Consider the following 23,623-nt stretch of genomic DNA (forward strand, 5'->3'; position numbering starts at 1 on the left):
ATGCAGGAAGACAGAGCAAGATAAAAAAAAATACTCATCTGACCTTGATGTTTAAGAACATTCTCTTCAGAATGACCCAGGAATTATGACACTGCGGTTCATAGAGAAGGAAATATAAACTTAGTATATGATTTGGCCTGACAGTGAATAATATTTAAATGATGATAATGTAAATTGTATTTATTGATTTTTGAATTTTAAATCCACTACGGACCTAGAAGAGAGGTTATTGCTTATAGGCATAATTATTAGCAATCTTGAAAACATAAATGTATACCCAAGAGAACAGGATTTTGGCCAGGGTAGGGGATAAGGGAAGGTGGAATACAGAGAAGGAGCACTAACAGAGGTTTAAATATATTCAAATTACAAAGGTAACAATTGAAAAGTTTAATTGAGATAAATATCAAATATAAAGAGCAAAGGAAAATGGGGATGGGAATAGTATACATGTTAAGTCCTCTAATTTTTCATCTCAAGGAATCAATACCCCAACTGATATATTTAATAAATCACACATGTAATATAATCTAATTAGGGATTAGAGGTATGAGATCTAAAATTCTACAATCACAGAATAAAATATGGAAAAAGAGCTAAAAGAGAAACTAGGAAATAGAACCAGGGAAATGAGTAAATGGGAAAAACTTGCTATTCATCCTAAAATACTATTATTTTAATTACTATTAAAATACATACTATTATTTAATTAAATACTATAATTTATTTCCATTTGGTTCTATGACTTTAAGAAGAATATTTTTTAAAGCTAAATACGTTCATTTATTCTAGAACCACAAAGTACCTTAACCTACTCAGCTCACATCTGGTCTTCCTGTCTCCCACCTGCTCTCATCCAATGTCTTCCCTGCCTCCTCTATGGTTCTGCCTCCTCAGTTGATTACCACTCTCTCTATCATGTTTGATCTGTATTCTCCGCTCTCCTTCTCTTCTCTCATGAGCCAATTCTCCCCGACCTGAGGGCAAACAACAAATTCTGTCTTGACTGGAATGTTCTGTATCGCTCCATTCCTGTTTCTCTTCTTCATTATAAAGGAGTTTATATTTCCCCTTGAAATCTGGTTTTTAAACACCAACTGTAATGATACCTTTACAGTTCCCATTCTACTTAATATTTTATCCAAGCATTTCACATGGAGCCTTTCTCTTTTTCGCCTTTTTTTCTAAGGGGTGGGGGGGTAACAATGAAAAGAGTGGAAATAACTCACAAGAAGAGTGTTCCAAAGAACATGTCGGGAAACACTGGCATGAAGTGTTCCAATAATAATGCATCACTGCTGTGTTCAAGAATATTTAAATTATGTCTTTCGGCATTGAAGACAATATCCAAGTAAACAACTAAAAACAACCAAGTTCTCAACCTAAGTATTGTAATATTTTATTAGCTACACTTAATTGCCTTTCCTTTCATAATTATATTAATGTGCAAAAAGACTAATAATAGAATACAAACTGGAGTTAGAGAAACATTCTATAGATACTGAGTCCAAAGCTCAAAATGATGACACATTGCCTGAATACACTTCTCCTACAGTAAATCGAACACTCCCCTCTAAAAACAGTAAATATCTTACAAATGAACAGAGAGAAATAAAATTGTAGAGGAAACTAGTGAATGAGCTAAGATGATCCAAAATCTGAAATTTGCCATTAGAAAATATTCTGGTTTTCCTTAAAATATAAACAACTTTGACTTTTAAAAGTATGTTAATTGGTTGCTTTGGTCATTCATATCTACTTGTGCAAGAAAGAGGGCACATATTTGTACAATAAATGAAAGGGAAAGATCCATATAAAACTTTAATTTTGATCCTCAAATCTACTGGAAGAAGTAAAAAACTAACTAATGGAGCCATATTTATGGAAAAACTAGATGATTTTATTATTATTATTATCAATGCCAAACAAGTCTTTAAATCAATTAATATTTATTTAATTAAGCATAAATTTATTTTCACATTTGTCTACAACCATAGTAAATACAGTTCTTGAGCATAAAGACACAAACAGCCTTTTGGGATTTAAAACATCCCCAACTGAAAGATTACATATATCAAATTCCTATTATTGTTCATGAGATAGTGGATTAGTTAATCAAATTAAAATAATTATACCATCTTGAATAAAATAAAATGGAAATAATTTACTCATAAGATTCATATTTAAATCATCTTTATTTACAAAATACTATCCTGAGAATTATAAATTTCATTAAGCTTCAATTTGAGCAAAAGTATAATCACTTAAGTAACAGCAGTTACTTAACTGAAAATGAGAGAGAAGTCAAAATTACTTTTGAAGAGAGACCAAAAATATTGTCAAGTTTCTGTTTGTGGTTCTGGATGTTCAGCAGCTGGCTCATGCGAAGGCCGAGTCAACCCTGCTGGGAACGCACTGCTACTTTCAGGAGGTGGGGGAGGGGGCACAAATCCAGCTCTTGGGGGAAGATAAGGAGGAAAACCTCTTGGTGGGTAGGTATTTCTCACTGTTCAAAGAGATTGATAAAAGACATTTTTTAACTTTAAGAACCTATTCTGCAGCCCTAATATAGTAGCTTATAACTTTCAGTATCTATTATACTTAAAAACTGATGGCAGAATAAATCCTTAATCTAAAAAAATGAATTTTTACAACCTTGAAGAAAATATACTCTCTTCAATTACACATGACTAAAGGGAATATCATTAATTTAGACAGCTTTTATCCTATGAAAATCTAACATCTTAACACTTGTTAAAAAGGAGAGGAATTATTTCAAAGTATACAAAACTTACTTTAACTTTAAAAAAAGCTTTCATGTAACATAATTGTCACCGGACTTATATTCAGTTCAGTAATTCCCAATTCTTTTTTGATATTATACTAAAACATTTATAAATATATCAAACATCACCTTGAAATTCCCCCAAAAAGTTCATTTAAATTCATCTTAAACTTTATAAACAAAGAGAGATAAGGGAAGGAATGACCTCATTAGACAAGTAATAGGCCTCTGCCTAGTGTGTGGTAACTATGTATTTATTCTGTAGAAACTTATAGTTCTAATTGGCAATGTATAGATATAAATACAATCAATTATTCCTTTTTTTATGTAAGTCTATGAAAATTTTAATGAGTTCAACAGTTAGTCCAAATATGATAAATACTTTAGTTTTTAAATAAGTAGGATTACAAGGGAACTACTTATGAAAAAGATTTCTTAAAAAATATTTTGGCCAGTAATTTTAATAGTGAGATACATACTGTGATTATTTTTACTAACTGATGCAGTAACCAGTTTCTATCAAACAATTTTAGTCTTAACATAAGACTGCTGCAAAAAGCTGAAGACTTTCTTGACTACTGAAATACAGGAATAATTCCACATTATTAAGATGAATCAAACTGAAGCCTCCTTACAGTGTACCAATGGCTAGCTGCCTTCCCATATTGGAAAAGTAATGGTACACTCACAAAACATGAGAAAAATTTTCTTGCACTGTATTACTATATGAACAGAAAGTAGAATTAATCTCTCTGATTTACTCTATAAAACACATATTTAGTTTTTTAAAAAAAAGCATACTTAGAAATGGAGGACGTGGTGGGCCAGGAAAATCCCTTGATGGAAAATAACCTCGGGATGGTCCATATACGCTTCCTGGAAGAGGTGGAGGAAAAGAAGGACCTCTTCTCATGAACGGGCCCCTTGTATCCACTGGAAACAACGGACCTCTGATTGGAGCAAGAGGTGGAGGAACAAATCCAGGGCCAGTTGCTTCACTTTCAGCAGGGAGAGATGAATCAGGCACATTTAAATTCTATAACAAATTGAGATTATGGCAGTCATTAAAACAACAGCAAATCTGCAATTGTTGTTCTGAAAATCTTAGGTTCTAAAGAAAGCATGATGGCACCTACGCAGAAAGCAGTCTATGATAGTCTTTAAAAGCTCCTCACAAAGATTCAGTTTTCTACATACAGCAAGTGGATTTTTACTATCACAAACATTTTATTAATAGAAAACAGCTTTAAACAACAAAGTAATATTCTGGCTAAAGATAAAACACAGGAATAGTCCAAGAGCACCAAAATACACATTCTTTTATCAAGCATATTCCAAAAAAAAGAAATATTTATATTTATATTTTCAACATACTATAGAGTGACCAAAACTGAAATTATAAACACAGTAACAAATACATATATTTACATATTTGTATGTATGTACACATCATAACAAATATATCATATTTGTTAAATAATATATTATTAAAACATTCAAATAAAAAATCCAAGGGAGAAAATACAAATTCTTGTTTAACTATAGCAAACTAACTCAAGCCTCTAGTCTAGGTTGAGACTAGCAGCTTTATATCATCAAAATGAGAAAAGCAGCTTTATATCATCAAAAGCTAGACTGCTAGCTAAATTCCTATTACAGCAAACCAACAGATTAGAAAGCTCCTGAATACATGGACAAAATTCCACTTTCAATACTTACAGCAACATCACCTTTGCTATCATTTCTACTGGATTCCATTTCAGAAGGTAGTGGCCCATCTAGACATAAAAGTTAAGAACCATAAAATATACATGATTTCTCACTCCATTCCTAGAATATATCCAGATTACAAAGGACATTGATATTTTTCCACTCCCCCAGTTGGTGCATAAACCAGCTTGATACCAGCAACCTGTCAGCATCCTATTTTAGGACCCCAAGACCAGTTTGAGGTCCCCGGAAATTTTGGCTGACTCAAGGTTGTGCAAAGGCATGGGGCACTGAGTTTCCTAGTCGGGTTCTAGGCAACCTGCTGCAAGCAGCCTTGCAAGGAGACTTTTAGGGGGAGCACCTCTCTCGCTCCTCCCTTACTTCCTTATTTTCTTATCTCCCTCCCACCTTCCTTCCCTCATCATTTTCCTTCCTCTCATCCTTCCTTCCTTATTCCCCCATCAGATAACATAGACCAGCATTTGATTTTAGGCATTGTTTCTAAATAAACGTTCCTGGACATTGTTATCATCAAGAACTGCTCAGTTTCTGAGAAGGCAAATCTAAACAACCCTCTCTGACCACAGCGGCCTATCTCCCTAGCTTTCGGACTGACTGGCTGACTCTCACTCCACCCGTCCCTGGGTGTCACTGAAGCTTCCAGCCCTCGGATAGCACGCAGATTCCTCCCTTCTTCAATTCCTACCCTCATTAACTGGACTACAAAGTCCATCACGTCAGCCAGTCATCAATTCCTTGCCCTGCTGGCCATTTCCCACGACAACACTTCGGTGCTATCTTTAGACAGCGATCCAACACTCTGCTTCCACTGTGCCGAGACCCGAACCACTTACCACTTCTGGAGGTGAAATGAAACACAGAGCCGTGTAGACTGGCACTGCCCCAGGCTGCCGGATCTGCAGCCAAACTTTAAACAGCACACTGCCTAGCCTTTTCCCTGTCTCCTAAGCCAGTTCTATCCTCGGCTATTTCAAACCTCCATTCTCCTCAAACCTACAAAACCAATTATTTAGAAATGCTCTTATTTTTTGTAACCATCACATAAATGTATCAGCAACTATAATCTTTCCTCCTATTATCATGGAAAAAGACCCTTTGAGACAACCTGTGACCCTGATTCTGAGCTCAGAACCCTCCTCACAGAGCTCCCAGGGCTCTTCCTGACAGACACGTCCTATCACCAAGTCTCTCCCAACTACCTTTTTTTAAATTAAGGTATTATTGATGTACACTCTTATGGAGGTTTCACATGAAAAATAATGTGGTTCCTACATTTACCCATATTATCAAGTCCCCCCCAATGGGCTCAAATCCATTGCAGTCACTGTCCCTCAGCATAGTAAGATGCCAGAGTCACTACTTGTCTTCTCTGTGCTACACTGTCTTCCCCATGACCCCCACACACACCATGTATACTAATCATAATACCCCTCCATCCCCCTCTCCCTCCCTCCCCACCTGCCCTCTCCCACCCCTCCCCTTTGGTAACCCCTAGTCCCTTCTTGAAGTCTGTCTCCCAACTACTTTTTAAAAATGACACAGAAAAAGAGAATCCCCCTAGAGCTACCTCTTTCTTTCATAATCAAGAATTGTTCTGTATATATTATTCCAAATTCCTCTCATTTTGTCTTCATTTTACTGCACTTTCTATGCAACACCCACTGTTTCACTGAAATAATTTCCCCAAGATCAAAAAGTCTCCTTTTTGGCTAAATTAAAATAGATATTTAAAGTCTTTATTTTGTATTATTTCTTGCTATTGTTGAACACTTCCTTCCCTCTTTAAATTCTCAGCCTTCATCTCTGTAATGGCACCCTTCCTTCTATCTCTCCTTTCTAGGTGCTCCTTAGTCTGTGGTAGGCTCTTACTACCTCTGTCCTTAAATGATAGTCTCCTCAGAGTTCCACCCTTGGCCCTATTCTCTTCTCTTTCTCTCCTTGAGAAATCCCATCCATTCCCACAGTTTTATTTGGTATATACTACTGGTGACTTCCAGATGTGTAATTCAGATCTAGGTATTTCTCCTAGGATGTCAAAGCCTGAACTGCCTACTTGAATATTCATGCAAGTGTCTCACAAGTGCTAATTTTGTAAGTATTAGAATCCTTGCAACCAAACTGTCTGCAGTTCCTTTTCTCAGAACAATGAATGGCCCACGTGCCACAGCTAGGAACCTGGGCATCAGCCAAGACTCCTTCCTCCCCTTCTCTCCCCACGCCTGCAATCCTGAATCCTCCCAATTCTATTTTCTCTACATCTGCTCACATCTATCTATCTATCCCCTCTGCTAATTACCACCATCATTCACTGTCATGATCTCCTAAAAAGTTACCCTGTCCTCAATCTTGACCACTCCCTCCAATCTATTCACCATAACACAACCACAGTAATTTCTCTAACATGCAGATCTCATTATATTATTTCTCGGTTTAAAATCCTTTAATATGTTCCCAATACCTTGAAAGTAAGGGCCAAATTTCTGAAGAGGTTTGCAGGGCCCTGAGAACTCTGCACTGCTTACCTTTTCACTACTTGCTTTAACTCCCTGACTCACACTCCCATGCTGCAACCACAGTTCACTAGATCTTAACTCTAAATCTTTAAAGATGTCATTCTCTTCTCCTAGAACATTCTCACCATTATTGTGGATCCAGCTAATTCCTCCCTTAATTCTCAGGTTATATGTCCTCCAAGATTTTCTTGACTATTCCACACTCAAAACACCAATACTTGGTGAGTGTCCCACATGCTCCTGTAACACTTTATACTCATTACTTTTGTCACTATGTAGCGCAACTGCCTGCAGGCCCTGACCAGCTTCAAGGTGTAAGAACGCTGTGCTCCTAGTCACCACTGGAAGACAGCAACCACCGGAACGCCCAGCACACAGTAAGTGCTCTATAGACATTTAGTGCATCGGTGGCTGGTTCCACTGCCCTCCCATTTCAATAAAATATAGAGATCAAGGCCATGGCTCTGGAGTCAGACAGACATGGGCTCAAATCCTGCCTCTGATACTTCCAACTTGGCATCTTTTTGAGCCTTGGTTTCCTCATCTATGAAGGGAAGATGATAGTGTCTATTTCATAGGTTCATGAAGATAAAACCAGATAATTCATTTTCATTCCATAAATGTTCACTGAGCACTAGTACTAGTCAATGTGTTTCAACTACATCACTCGCCATTCCCCTTCATGTGTATAGCCCATATTGACACACTAGTAATATATTACACTTACACAGAACTTTTCTATTTACAAAACACTTCCACACACATTAACTCATTTAACCCTCATAAGACCTTGCCAAGTGATTAATATCTCAATTTTACAGTCATTACCCATAATGACTCATGTTGTCTATTTTCTGTTTTTGCATATGCTGTTCATGATTTTTGCACAGACCTCCATCTCCAAACTAATTTTTCAATTCCCTCAAAAGCAGCTCAGATGACACTGCCTTCATGGGCATTTTCCTTGATATTTTAAATAGATGACAGTTCCTTTCTATGAACACAGCCTATTCTCTAATGGGACTTACTATTCAGACCAGTATTAAAGATGAATATTTGTCTTCTTCTCCTATTTAATCATTAGTGTCTTATAGGCAGAAACTATACCTCATAATATTATCTGCTATGTCACGCAGGGCACCTTCTAAAAAGTAGGCACTTAAAAAAAATCTAATTGGATATTGTACAATTATGAAAAACATGGTCATGTAAAAAATTTTAAATAGCATTAGTTTATAAAGGTGTTCAATCACACATACACTTTCATCCCATTAAACCTGAATTAATGGGGAAATACAATTTCAAAAAAGTCAAACAGAAAGAATTAAGTTAATTATAACATAACACAAATCCAGAACATAGGCCTACTTCTTTATTATTCAAAAAAGATTGATTTTTCTAATATAACATATATTCAACCAGATAACGACCCCTCCGCAGTATATACCCTTTCTTAAGGAAAGTTTTTAACCAACAAATTTATTTTAATTCTCTACTTATTTTTTAACCTTTTTATATTCTTAATGTTATGTACTTCTGATTGATCGATTAGATATACATATTTCTCAACTTCAGTGAATTGCTATGAGGTAGTTTAAGGAAGAGTGCCTGAAAAATATTAAGTTGCTCAATAAATGTTAGTTAAAACTAAGTATGAAAAATTTAAATAAGGTAAAAACCAGCAAGAGAGCAGACACCCAAATTATTATTTTGGTGAATTTTCACAAACACATTCACACTAGCCTAGTTTCCCTGATTACTGAATGGGATACACGTAAACGGGCTGGAAAAACTTCAAAGTACTGAGTAACATGTACCATCACAGGTACACAGAGTAAACCATCACCATGATATCCACACCCACCACCACCGCCTATGTAGGCACCGCAGGCGTGCACAACATAACAAGACACATACAACCAAGAAGTTTCCAAGTAAGAGATTCTGGCCTTAAGAGCTACCAGAGATAGCAATTACATCAGTCCTTTACTCAGCTTTCAGTTCTTTGGCGCACTACCATTATTAAAAAATCACATACACCACACACACAAAGTATTTCTTACCCACTTTATCCAAAGCTGACATATTAAAACTTCTAAGTTCTGCTGGTCCAGAGAGTCTACCAGAATTGGAATAAAATTTGTCTTGCCTTTGTGAAGGAAAAGTTGCATCAGGATATGGTTGACCTAGAAAACAAGTTTTTAAAATATTTTATTAGTATAAAAGTAAATCAGGTTCACTTAAGTTTAATACAGTGAATGCAGACATTTCTCTTGCTTCCTAAAAGACTCTGACCTACATTCTTGGTAAACGATAGTAAATAACTTGAAGAAAATTACATATTTTACCAAAGGAAATAACTTTAAATACTTTTGTAGTAAGAAGTATAATATGCTACTCTGGATTTTGAAAGTTTCAATTACTACCTAAATTAGAATATATGGATAGAATTTTGTTATATACATTCATTTAACTTTCAATTTTAATAGTGTAAGGAGGTGGATACATCAGTATATTATAAAAGAGTCTGAGTAGACAGCTACCAGCAAAGAAAGAAAAAATAGAGTATGTTGTAAGCATATCAAGAAATTTTGCAGAACAATGATTTTTAAAAAATAGTCACCAGAGCAGAAAAAGGATAATTCAGAGGTTATCAGTAACCCATCGGTAACTTTAATATCTCTAAAACTAAAGGGGAAGATCTCGGACTCAGTGATAAATGGAAGGTTCACAATGCTCAGATTAAGGACATCTGAATAGACAAGTTTTAGTACAGACATTAACTGAGATGCTTCTACAGCCACCCTCTTTTGTCCCCATGGGTCATTTATGTTGACAAAATGGTCATTTCTGGGTCTTTATAGAAGTCATTGTTCTTGAAAAAATACAGGTAGTCTATCATCTTTGATGGGTGACAGCAGACCTTGATAGATGTGGTATGCATACGCCAACTCCAAAAAAATGGGGAGGGCCAAAGGGGGTGAAATATGTGACTCTCTCCTCTCCTTATAGATGGGGATAAACAGCCCCAAAATGCCTTCCATGACTATCCTAGAAAATGGCCTATAATATGAACTCTCTACAATACTGAGTATGTCGGACTCCTCATCTGAATCAGCCATATGGAATCCTACTGACACACTTTTACACATAAAACCAAGGAAACCACCTGGCATCAACCAGAGTCAATATATATTAAATGAGCTCCTAAGGGTCAAGGGATGTGACTTAGGAGATAAAGATCCAACCAGTCTCAAAGGCTTACTTCTTCCCCCCTTCAGAACCTTACCAAAGAGTTGTCTTAGTAGGTCTGAAGTCAGCCAAATGGAAGAAAAGGCCAGTACCAACCACTCAGATCTAAATTGAGTTTTCCCTTCTACTTTAAACATGGGATTAAATAAAAGGCAGAGTTGGGCAAGGGGGTAAAAACTGGGAAATGTTAATCTCCCAACTCTTCTTAACAAAGTTTCAAGATACTATATCATTATTTTGTTTCTAAAATATACCCCTACAATATCAACAACCTCAGAAAAGATGCCAGAGCTCACTAATAATCAAATTTCAAAGAAAAATGAGATAAAAAATATGGCTGCAAACATTCAAGAAAGTTTAACATCAAGTATTGGAGAAACTGTTACTCTCAAATACTTCTTGCATAGCCATTCTTGAGGAAAACTGAAAATATGCGCATCCTATTACCTGGCAATTTCACTTCCTGGACTCATCTCTAAAGAACACATGTACAAAAGGGTTTAACTGCGGCAGTGCTAGTAGTGGTGAAACACTGGACACACCCTCAATGCTCATCAAAGGAGAGCGGATACACTGTGGTATATTTATGTATTGAATAAAGTTATAAACTTTATGTATATAAAAATGGAAAGAACTCAAGAACATACTGGTGATAAAGAAACTTGATAAAACAGAAATATAGCTTTTTTGGTAATCATATTTGGATTGTAAGTTTACATACATACTAAACTCACAAGTAGTTGCCTCTGGGAGAAAGAAGGTAATGGCCCCAAAAAACAGAATAGGGGACTTTCTTGTCCCCTCCTGGCATGAGCCAGGAGCTTTGTCCTTTTGCTTTATCTCTAAATAAAAGCCTCTGCCTTACTCTCCAAAAAAAAAAGGAAACAGAATAGACTTCAAATCATTTATATACTGTGCTATTTTTTCTTATATTCTATGTACACATTCACACATACATACACACACATGCAGGCACACACACACCTGCAGCAAGTATTAACATGTAAATTCTGAAAAAGTAATATATGGGATTTTACTACATTATGTGTCTTTATTACTTCACCTCTAAAATGAGAATATCACTCTTAAGAGTGTTAGAATGAAAATAAAAACACTTAACATAATGCCTGGAACAAAGTAAGCACCCCAAAGCAATTGTAATGACATTTTTTATAATTATAAACTATATTAAAAATATAGCATTTACTGGTCTCAAATTTATGACCCTAATTTTCAAATAGATGTTTAATACTGCCCTGTACTCATACTATACTTCACTGATATTAGTTCCTTTCGTCTCCTAAATGGCTATAGTATATACCTTTTTCTGTCTCTTCAAATCCCTGTCAGTCCCCTCACCTCCCATCCCAAGTTAAGGATCTTCGCCCTGTCAAGAACACCGATGCAACTGGATGACCTCACTTACCCTCACCAATCTCTACATCTGCGCGCACTTGCTCTGCCTTCCTTCTTTTTATACAATGGATAAAGTGACTCAATTCCTATCTGATTTCTCAATTACACTCTGAATCTCATCCTTTTTGTTTACTACTCAGGGGTTTCACTTTTAAAACTATACATAATCAATTTCTCCTTCCATATTGGATTATTACCATCAGCAAATAAACATGTTGTAATTCTTTTTTAAGAAAACAAAAACCCCTCTTCCTCCGACTACCTCATCTCTCACATTTACTGAAAGCAAAATTTTTCAAAAATCCTTATCTCTTCTCAATCTATTCTTTTTAAGAAGACTGAAAAATCACAGATTTTTAAAGTTTATTAAATATATATAGCAGTAACTTATCAAATAATAATCATTAAAACTTATAGAGGGCCATTATACAAGAAGATGTAAATGAGACAAGAGGCATACACTCCCAAAAAAGTGCAAACCCAAAATTTTTAAGTAAATATCATCCTCTAAAAGGATAAAAGCATTGCTGAAGATTTTAGGACACCTTACTAAGTTTATGAAGTCTCTAAAATCTCAACAAAAAGATCAAAATGGTCCTAAACTAAGACAAATTATAATTCTATCAATGGCTCATCTGAAAGAATGCTCAAACTGCAGGACCATGGTCTGCATAAATGTCTACAAAGAAGAACCAGTAAAGTCAAAATCTATGCTTGTGTTTCTAAAGCTATCCCAAGTGTTCTCACCTGCTGAGCCTGCTTTTGTTTCTCAAAGTAAAATTTAAAACTGTCCTCATCAACTTGGCTGTACATGTTTCTTATTTGCTCAGCTCTTCTAGAAAAAGGGATAAAAGCAAGTTTTGAAACATGCCAGGGTGAAGACCAGACTTAATTCATAATACCACCAAGACATAACTGCTAAGTCTCCGTTACCCCTTACATAAAATGTATTATCCAAATCAGTAAAATTGCCTAATGACAAAAATGACAGAATCCATATACACACTCCCTGCTCTTTCAACAATTAAAACTAGAATACCTAAGTTCAAAAAAACACAAGGAGGGGACATGACAGAATTCCCCTTTATTCATATCTCTCTATTCTAGGTATCATGAAACCTGCTGCGAATTAAGATTCTTTCTTATTTGCTATTACTATTCCCTGTTAGAAAAGGAGATGGTAGAGCTAGACACAGGAATAGGTTATTGAAGTTAGAGCACTAAAATATCAAGAGGAACAGTGAGAGATCAATACCAGTATAAAAAAAAGTGATAAAAACTGAAACTTCGCTTCATTAAAGTATCTGTGGTTTTCTTATACTTCTTTTTTTAAGTAAAATACTACCAAAATAACATATTTACATGAACTTAGAGACAATTACTATCATTCTTGTTAGGTTCATGAATGTAATCATTTACATATGATGAATCATTACTATGAATAATATCTGTACTATAAATTATTTCTAACTTCCCTGTAGATATAATTCTCAATTCTCATCAAATAACAGGCTAAACCAAGAATTCTGCAGATTCATTCCCACAGTCAAAAAGCTATCATTTAAATTCTAGCATTACTTTTCGTATTTGAATGACTAGTTACTAGTATTGTTGAAATGTGTTACTAATTACAGTTTAAATAAGGCATAAAAATATTTCAATATACATATATCTTAACATGTATAACTACTAAATATGGGAGTTCAGGTTAGTACTCAATGATTTTCTAAAATCTTGCTTAAACTATTACTCTTCAGAATTGTTTAATATGCACAGCTTTGTAAACAAGAGCAAGTGCAGAAAAAGCAAGGCAGTTACTTAGAAGCCATTCATTAGAAAAGCTAAACAAAAAACTTTATATTCTTTTCCTCCAAAGAGTAATTCTAAATCTAAGAATATTCTAGTACACACATACACTTTTTAAACAGTTATTATAACAAATGAAAACACATTATAAAAGTATAATCCCTCTAGCAGACTGCATTCATGATTTCAATTCTTTACCCCTCCCTGAATCCTTCTCTTCAAGAGGTGGACTATATTTCCTGTCCACTGATTCTAAATTCTGTCATATGACTTGCTTTTGGTCAGTCAAATATTCACTGTTCTGCCTGATTCAAAGGGAAGCTTAGAAAAGCACTTACATGTTTTTGCTTTTCTATTCCTATCCTTCAGCAACAAGGATGAGACTCACAGAATGAAGTCACATTTCTCACGGAATGAAGCACGGAGCAAGGTGTATCTCATTGCTTAGATATTTGTCACAGTTTAGTATTTATTAAGAGCTTATAGTGGGCTGGTTATTTCCAGAATATATTCCTGCTAAAGTTCTAATTCTGATTACTATACATGATATGTAATTATTAATAACTTATTTATATTATCAAGAACCTTTTTTCCTGCTAAAATTGTAAAGATTTCTATCTAAATTCATAAGATGAATAAAAATAAACTGAAAACTGTCTCTTGATCTGAATGCTAGTGTGCTCAAATTGTGGAAAAAATCAAGTTACTTAAGGATACCTGCACTTTCTTATATGTGTATTGTATCAATAAAAAGGGTGCCTTTTCACTTTTGATCTTAGAATGAAGATTCCCAAAAGCTGTAAAAATAATACATACCCTTTATCTAGTTTTCCCCAATGTTTACATCTTTCATAACTATAGTGCAACAACCGGGAAACCAACATTTGTACAATGCATATGTAGCATTCTTGCCATTTTATGGTATGTAGATTCCTGTAACCACCATGGCGCTCAAGCAGACTAACTGAAAAGACATCCCTCAGTCTACTCTGTGTAGTTACATTCCTCCTACTTATCCTTAACCTAGGGCAACCACTAATCTGTTTTCCATTTCTATAATTTTGTTATTTCAAGAGCATTATACATGGAATCATACAGTATCATATAGTATCTGATCTTCCAAGATTTTTTTTCCCACTCAACACAGTGCCCTTGAGATCTATCCAAATTGCTGCATGTATCAATAGTTCATTATTTCTAGTTTGATTCCACTGTGGCCAGAGAACAAACTACACAATTTCAATTCTTTTTCAATTAGTTGGGGTTTGTCTCATGGCCCAGGCTATGACCCAACTTGGGAAATGTTCAGTTGGGGCTTGAGTATCATGTTTATTCTGCAGCCATTAGGTAACACAATCTACAAAGACAAATTATGCCCCGTTGGTTGATTCTTCTACCGTTCATTTCTTCGAATATCCTTGGTGAACTGTCTGTCTAGTTTTCTATCAACTGAGAGAGGCACTGAAGTCTCTAACTCTAACTGTGCATTTGTGTGTTTCTCCTTTCAGTTCTATCACTCTGCTTCAAATGCTTTGTAGCTCTGTCGTTTGGCATATAACACATTTGGGATTTGCTATGTCTTCTTGATCCTTTTTATCATTACAATGATTTTCATCATTATATAATGTCTTTCTCTGTCCCTGGTAATTTTCTTTGCTCTGAAGTCTACTTTATCTGATTTTAATACAGCCACTCCTGCTTTCTTTTGATTAATGTTTGCATAGTCTATCTTCTTCCATCCTTTTGCTTTCAAACTACCTACCTACAGTTATATTTGAATGAGTTTTGTATAGGCAACAGATAGTTGAGTCATGGATGTGTTTTTAATCCATTCTGACAATCTGTCTTTTAAAGGCTGATGTTAGACAATTTACATTTAATGTAATTACTGTTAAGTTAGGGCTTAAGTCTGCCCTATTTTTTTTTTCTATTTGTTCCTTCTGTTTACTTTACTATTTTCCTTTTCCTGCATTCCTGTGGGTTACTTAGACATTTTTTAGAACTGCATTTTACTGAATCCGACCTACAGTGTTTTGGAGTGTATCTCTTTAAAAAGACTTTTCAGTGGTTGCTAAGGGTATTACACAACTTCCCACAGCTTACTTGTGTCAACATTTACCAATCCAAGTAAATTACAGCTTGACCTAGAACAGGAAGGAAGTCTCCAGATTGGAAGTTTTTAAAAATGAAAAAGGTGTGTTCATCAATCAGATTGAGAGAAGAATGCTGTATGTAGTCTGGTTTCACTAATTTTATATATTATATTATTTGGTCTATCAACTAGATTGAAAATTATCTAGCAAATCCCAGTGTTAACCATTAGTACCTGACTAATTCATCTAAAACAGATTACACAGATCACTTAGTGTATCTCTCTCAGTATATAAAGGACTGAGGTCCAAAGAGATAAAACAAGTTTCAGAAATCATTTAAAAGGTAAAAAAGTAAAGACTGGAAACCAGATTTCTTAATTTCCAGTCCCAATGTTTGTTTACCTAAACATTTCTTACTCTATAATATGCAATCTAAGTTATAAAGCCATGAAACAATGTTATATGGACAGATACAATGCACTTGTACATTATTCAAATCAACTCTGTGCACAAACTGTGCTGGAGCAGACTCAGCCTCATCCAAATATGGCAGCCAAATCTGTGTATTACCCTTTAATAACCATTATATTCCATACAGAGTTTTGGGGAAAAAAGACGTTGAAAACCTATATTATTCTATGAGAAGACTGAATCTTCAGCAAAAATATAATGAGAATAAAATGCTGATTACTTGAAGAAACTAGGTCTACGCTTGCCAACAAGACATCTAAGCAACAAAAATGTCTAGAATTGAATATATACATAAAGTACAAATGCTTTTTTTCCTCCTTCAAAGTATTTAATAGTGCTAAAACAAATGATTCCTTAGAATTAAAGAATCTTTTAAAATTATTCTGCTTACTCATGCAAAACTCCATGAAAAACTTAAAAATTTCTGCCAATACTAATACATTAATGGAATATGTGAATTTTACAAAATATACTTAATACTTTTACAGAATATAAATTACAGAAAATCTCAACTACAGAATCCATATTCTTCAAAATTTTAGTTATTTTAGTTGCCATATTACTTTAACACAAGTGTTTTAAATTAAAACACTTTAAAATTTAAGAAATACCTTAAAGACATGATTATTACTGGAAAGCAGGACTCTTCATAAGCCCTGATAATTCAACATAATAAAAAGTGTAGGGAGCAATTACTTTAATTGTTACCATCTCTGTTTTATGGAAGTCCATCTTTTACAGGTGAGAAAACAGTGACAAGCAAAATGCAATGTTCAAGATTACACAAAAAATTAAAAACAATGTAAGATAAAATGCTAGGTCTCCTCATTTTTTGTTCAATGCTTTAATACACCAATTAGCTAATTGTAACACAAAATAAAAGAACTAACCCAGAAACTTGTGGTGACTATTTAGATAGGATAGAGATGTCCCAAGGGCAAACATAGGCTATTTTTGTAATTTTACTCTAGATGGGAATAGGGCTAAGTAGCTAACTGCATTTATCAGCATTACTTCAATTCAAACTAGAGTCTCAGTCTCATTTTACCCCATTTATCCATAAAGTCTAGAATAGCCTTTACAATTCCTTGGCTATGTCTATAGAATTATTCCACTTCTTTAAGATTAGAGTTGACACAGGTAACCCATCAGTTAAACTAAATGGATCAGAAACTATTTGGAGATATTCTCTATGGAATAGATACATACCTCTTCTATGAAGACATTAATTTTGAAGCTCACAATTTTGAATTTTTAGTTAGAAAATAAGGGACATTAGGTTCCACTTCTAATATGGCAGAGTAAACTCATAACAGACCGACCCTCCCACCTGTAACAACTCTGGACAACTCACAAAAAATAACTACCTGAAGTGTAGCTACTCCAGAAAACAATATGAAGGTTTCTCAAAAAATTAAAAATAGAATTACCATATGATCCAGCAATTCTACTTCTAGATATTTAGCAAAAAAAAACAAAAATACTGGCTCAAAAAGACACCTGCCCCCCCATGTTCACTGAAGAATTATGTACAATAGCCAAGATATGGAAATAATGTACATAACGGTATATAACTCAGCTATAAAGAGGAAGGAAATCTTGTCATTTGCAACAACACAGATCGACCTTACAGGCATTATGCTAAGTGAAATAAGTCTGACAGAAAGAAACAAATACTGTATGATGTCACTTTTGTGTGGAATCTCTATAAAAAAAAACCAAAAAAACTGAAAGGGATCAGATTTGTGGTTACCAGATGTGAGGGGAAAGGAAAGGGAAAACTGGAGATTATAAGATTATAAGATATATAATCTTATAAACTTCTGATTATAAGATAAATAAGTACTAGGGATACAATTTACAACATGAGGACTATAGTTAACACTGCTGTACGATATAAATAACGTTAAGAAAATAAATACAGAGTTCTCATCACAAGGAAGAAAATTTCTTTTACTTTGTATCTAGATGAGATGACATGTGATAACCAAACTTTTTGTGGTAATGATTGCACGATATTTTTAAGTCAAATCATTGTGCGCTACACCTTCAACTTACACAGTGCTATGTATCAATTATATCTCAATAAACCTAGACAAATTCTAAAAATTAAAAATAACTAACTTAAGGCTCTGAAGCATGAACAAAAGTAGGCAAATTTAGGAAAGGAATGGGAACTTGGAAGAAGGGGCTGGTAAAGGAAAGTTTTCCATTTTTATATTTTAGCCTGAAGGCAGACTACAGGCAAGCTGCAGCATAGATCAGTTAATACTCTCAGATCTCCCTGGCTTGAGAAGCAAAGGACAAAGCCTATGAGATCCAAAGAAGTGGAGCCCAAAACTCTTGAGTTTTCTGCCAAGTCTCCTTGGGCGAACTATTTTGGCGAACTCCTCAACCACACATGTGTGAGGCAAAGCTAAGCAATTTTCAGTTTTCAGAATTCAGTTCACATAACAGTGTCCCTGAAACTCTATACATAAATAAAAGCTAAAACCTTGAGTTGATATTTGAGCTGCTGCCCATCACAGGAGAAAAAAGTCTACAGTTTGTGTTTGACCAACTTAATTGACTTACAAAACAAAACTAACAATAGTAGAAATACACAGTCTCCATAATGTCTAGGAAAGAACCCACAACTCTTCATTATATACCAAGAAACAGGAAAATGTGACTCATTCTAAGGGAAAAGACAACCAATAGAGGCTATCTTCAAGATGACCCAGATGTTAGAATGACCATATGAGGACTTTAAAGAAGCTATTACAAAACTATGCTGAATGAGGTTTTAAAAAAAGCTTATAAGAAATCTCAGCCGATAAATCAAAACTATTTAAAAAATGGGAATTCTGGAACTGAAAAATATCTTAATAGCAGAATGGAGATGACAGAAAAGTCAGTAAACTTAAAGTAGAGCAATAGAAATTATTCAACTAGAAGAAAAATAAAAACAGTAGAAGAAAATAGTAATAATAAAAACAACAGAAACAAAATGAAGAGAGACTCAGGGATCTGAGAGATAATATTGGAAAGCCTGAACAATTATAGATTTCAGGCAATCATTAAAGGACATGTAAAATTATTTTCTAATTTTATGAATGAACAACAATAATAAAGTCATTACTATCTGAGTTATAGGTCACCTATTCACCTAGATGTTAACCTAAGTTTGTCAGCAAATCTCTGGGGACTCAGTGCCCTTCTCCATATAGGAAGAGTAACAAATGAAGAGAATTAGAGGTTTTTAAATTTAGCTATCCCTTGGAACCATCTAGGGTATTTTTTTAGAAATAGAGGTCTTACCTCCAGAGTTCATGTTCCAAAGGTCTGATATGACGTAGGACCCAGGTATCTGCATTTTTCTTGAGTTCCTTAGGTTATTTTTAATGATAAGCCAAATTAGAGAACAACTACACTAGAACCACTTACTAGGGAAGAAAGCAGATGTGACAGGGACTCCTGGTACTGACTGCTTTTAAGTTCCATAAAGGAAGGTCTTCTGCACAGATGCAGAGATATGAGCTACTCCACAATCTTGCAATCAAGTCCCTTCAGAAAGGGGCTATAGTTAATTAATCTTCATTTTTATCACAGCTAAACTTTTAATGAATGTTAACGTCAAGAAAGAATCTTTGAAAGATGATGTTCTATGTTACCTTCCTAAAAGAGTTTTTGAGTCATGGCATATACATACTCAGCTTTCTCAGAATAACTCTGGTATTCATTAATTCAACAAATATTTGCTGAGCAAATACTACATGCCTAGCATTGTTCCAGGTGCTGGGGACATAGCACTGAAAAAAGTGCCCCAAATCTGTGTTTTTATGAAGCTGATATTTTAGTGATATCAAACAAAGGAAAACCACAGTATAAAGAGCCACTACTTGAGAGAACATACACACACCACCACAGCAAAACATATTGCTTAGAATTAAAGTTTATTTTACTATAATACTCTTCCCTTTCTAACACCCCTAGAAGGAATCTGAGGTAGTATTTTTTTAATGATGATCAATTTATACAAAGAAACAGAATTCAGTTCACATAACAGTGCCCCTGAAACTCTATACCTAAATAAAAGTTTAGCAAACTAATTAATTTGAAAAGATTCCTTGGGACAGCAGAAGCTATTAGGAGAATAGCAACTATAGCCTTACTTCAGGATATTCTGCTGTGACTCTTCTGGTAATATACTATGGCAGTTAATCTAAGATATATTGTTCAGTGAAAAAGACAATTACAAGAAGGTGAATAGTATAATTGAACAGAAATGATTCAAGAATTTATATACCTATGTTTATGAATACATTTTAAAAAATCCCTAAAAGATATAGAACTAAATTCTGGAAGGGGCATGGTAAGATGAGAAGGGGTATTTTTTCATCTTCCTAATCACCGTTTCTACATTGTTTGGATTTTCTATATAGACATGTAACATTTCTATGAGTAACAAAAATAATAAAAATAGTCCACTAGGGGTTGGGGGTGGATAAAACAGCTTTCCATAATGTAAACAATCACCCCTAATTATTTTGTTTAGAAATTTGTGTTAACTGTTATTTTCTAATACATATCATGGTTTTTCCTAAAACAGGACACACATGTACTTCTTTTTTTTTCCATTCCTGTATGTTGTACATACTGGTTGCCTTTCAAATATAAACAATAACTATATTCTTTCCATACCTGATGGAGGGATCATCATCCTACAATCCTGTTCCCATGGAGGTGAAAGGGACCCAGTGTCTGACGGTGCTCTGTGAGGATCAGTTAGCCTATCACAGCTTGATTCTCCTCTTTCACTGGTAATCTGATAGTCCAGAGGATTTGCTGGGCCTCTTGAGCCTAATTAGAAAAAAAATTCAGTTTTATCTAAAAAAGTATTATAAAAACCTGTCATCAAATAAAATCCAGATACTTTTTAAAAAGTAAAACTGTATCCCAACAAAGTTTCCCTAAGACATTAGACTATAACCCTTCCCTATCAAAGCCATTTCTAGGACAACAAGGAAAAAATAATATAAATATATATAAACAAACACTTGCCTATAGAAGTCATTTTTAAATGTTATCACCATCATTTACATATAAAATCAGTGGCTAAATTGTAAATTATAAATATAACATATGAAAAATACAGGGGAGAAAGTAAATTGCAAAATAAAGATTTCTATACCAAACAGAGTAAAATAACTATAAAATGAGGTTTTTGTTACTAATAACCCAATAGTTAAAAGGAGCATGAATCCTTTAAAACAGTCATTTTAGGGGCTAAATACCTAGTTTACTAGTTCTGTAACTACACAAAGTATTTTTCAGAACAACTCTCTTAAGAAATGTACTCAGATTAATGTAAGAGCCACTCAAGAAATTACATTTCAGTGTTGTGACATGACTCTCTACTTCTGTCTAAATATGATTTTAACCAGTCTGATTACAAACTTCATATTTACCACACAAATTTCACTTATAATGGCTTTTAGCAATTTCTAAATATCAAATTCACCTTAAAAAAAATTTTCTTAAAAAGAACTCACATCTCTGGAAAGGCAAGTCTAAGACAACAGTTTCAAAAACAGTCTGTTGGCATAAATATTTTGAACAAGATTATACTCATTTGGATAAGAAAATATGGCATGCTTATGTTCACAAAAGAGGGGAATCATTTCAAAGTTCCCTTTATATGCCCACAGAAATGACAGTACTTCACATAATAACTCATGTTCAAATAAAATGGAAAAGACAAATATAAAAAATGTTTAAGCATTAAAAAACAAAATATATTAATACCTCATTTATCTATCATTGAGAAGAAAATAAGATCTCAAAATTATATTTCTCAGAAAACAAAAGCTTATTCCTTTTAAGGAATAGCTTTTTAAAAAGTTTTTTAATAGAAATCTTTATAAAATGTTTCCCACATTTCAGTACCTCTTTTAAGAAGAAACTAAATTAACTGACCTTTACTTGAAAATTTGTGCAGTCAACATAAGAATTCTTTCATTTTTAATATACAGTAATCTTTTTTAAAAATTTTCTATCTATTCTCTTTTGTAGAGTCAGAAGGTCAGCTGACTTTTATGTCAGAAGGTCAGCTTCCTCTATTCGTTATAGTTGTACATTCTACTAAATTCCTCAAATCTTTCCTTCTGGTTTATTCATCCTTCTAATCAGCTTATTAGAAGAATAGGCTCAAAAGCAGAAAACTAAATTCATAAAAAATGTGCAAGAGTCAATTAGGCTGGGTTCATCTAGAGTGAAGCACAGATCTTAAAGGGAGCAATTCAAAGGCTTTCTCCTGACTGCTTCCTTCCAAAGGACCAAATTATTACCATATGAAAAATTACAAACTTATAAATGCTAAAGGTTAAAATTCAGACCAAAAGTTGCACACAACTTACTCTAAAAAGAAATGATTTTCCTTATACTCAATCTTACTCAAATACATATTCATTCAAACTTTCAAACTTAAGAATATAATAAATGGAAGGAAAGGAATGGGTACTGGTCATCCTTCTCTGGTGGGTCAGAATATTTCAGTCCAAATCAAGTCCCTTCTGACCTGCTGACAACTTACCTAAAACTTCCATACTTTTCTAACAAATAGTAAAACACCCTTGCAAATATTCCAAACATATCATATCTTGAAAGTAATGGAAAAGTAGAGGAAAGTAATTTAAATAGGAGAGGAGAAATCAAAGGTAATTTTTACTCTTATTTCAAATATTCAATTAATTACAAGCAATCCTTGACTTAATGTCATTCAACTTCCAGTGACTCACATTTGCAGTTTAGCCAATTATACCCTTATTTCTAAGGCACTGCTGGCTACAACCCATAGTGATGCAAAAATAACTTGGTCTTAATCAGCATTTTTTTAAATAAATGGAATAGATCTGAATGGAAAATATCAGAAAGAATCAAAAATAGTAAGGGTAGTCTATTTCATGTAACTAGTTTCAATTACATTTATGTTGGTATATAAAACAACATAAAATATATTTCTTACTATAGGTTAAGGTTAAAATTTGGGGGGAAAATGGATTTAGGGCACTTACAATATGCATGTAAATTTCAAAATTATCCCCCTTCCTGAAGTGCTCAAAGCAAAGCTCCCCTAGGGCTCCAAGAGTCAATCTACAGCTCAGTCTCTTTCACTAGCAGCTTTCAGTTCAAAGCCAACACAAGCTAGGGCTCTCTCTGAAGTATCTCCAGACTGTGGGCCCAACCTGTATTGGGACTGGGAGGTAGGAGGGACCAGAGCTAAGGGCACCACACTGAGAACAGGGAAAGATGATATAAATAGGAAATGGGTAAAGGGAGACTATCTCATAACCATAAAGTAAGAAATTAATTTTCTCATATTCTTTGAAGACAATTCCAAGTAGAGTTTCAAAACAATTTTTTAAATGGCAGCTTCAACAGGAAAGTACACAGACTCCCCAAGAGATTATTTTGATGAGTAATATCCGTTTGAATATATGACCATTGGTATGCTGGATTTAGTTTGGTGTTTAAATTTTATTTAACTTGATTTGGTGTTTAATTTAATTTAATTT

The 23,623-nt window shown here is 34.2% G+C and overlaps 1 protein-coding gene across 16 annotated transcripts in view; it reads right to left on the reverse strand.

Moving 5' to 3' along the window:
- Positions 1-1,932: 1,932 nt before the first annotated feature.
- The window catches only part of MIA2 (MIA SH3 domain ER export factor 2), a 105,890-nt gene continuing 84,199 nt past the window's right edge, over positions 1,933-23,623 (reverse strand). For all 16 annotated transcript variants that reach the window (XM_073211311.1, XM_073211304.1, XM_073211308.1 and 13 more), the window contains 5 exons: positions 20,751-20,909; positions 9,093-9,215; positions 4,505-4,563; positions 3,587-3,821; positions 1,933-2,506 (listed from right to left, as the gene is read on the reverse strand). In XM_073211311.1, the coding sequence (XP_073067412.1) occupies positions 2,340-2,506; positions 3,587-3,821; positions 4,505-4,563; positions 9,093-9,215; positions 20,751-20,909 (743 nt within the window). In that variant the 3' untranslated portion in view covers positions 1,933-2,339. The remainder of the gene's footprint in view (positions 2,507-3,586; positions 3,822-4,504; positions 4,564-9,092; positions 9,216-20,750; positions 20,910-23,623) is intronic.

This window comes from Manis javanica, chromosome 8, assembly GCF_040802235.1.
Source record: "Manis javanica isolate MJ-LG chromosome 8, MJ_LKY, whole genome shotgun sequence".
NCBI classification, from domain to species: domain Eukaryota; kingdom Metazoa; phylum Chordata; class Mammalia; order Pholidota; family Manidae; genus Manis; species Manis javanica.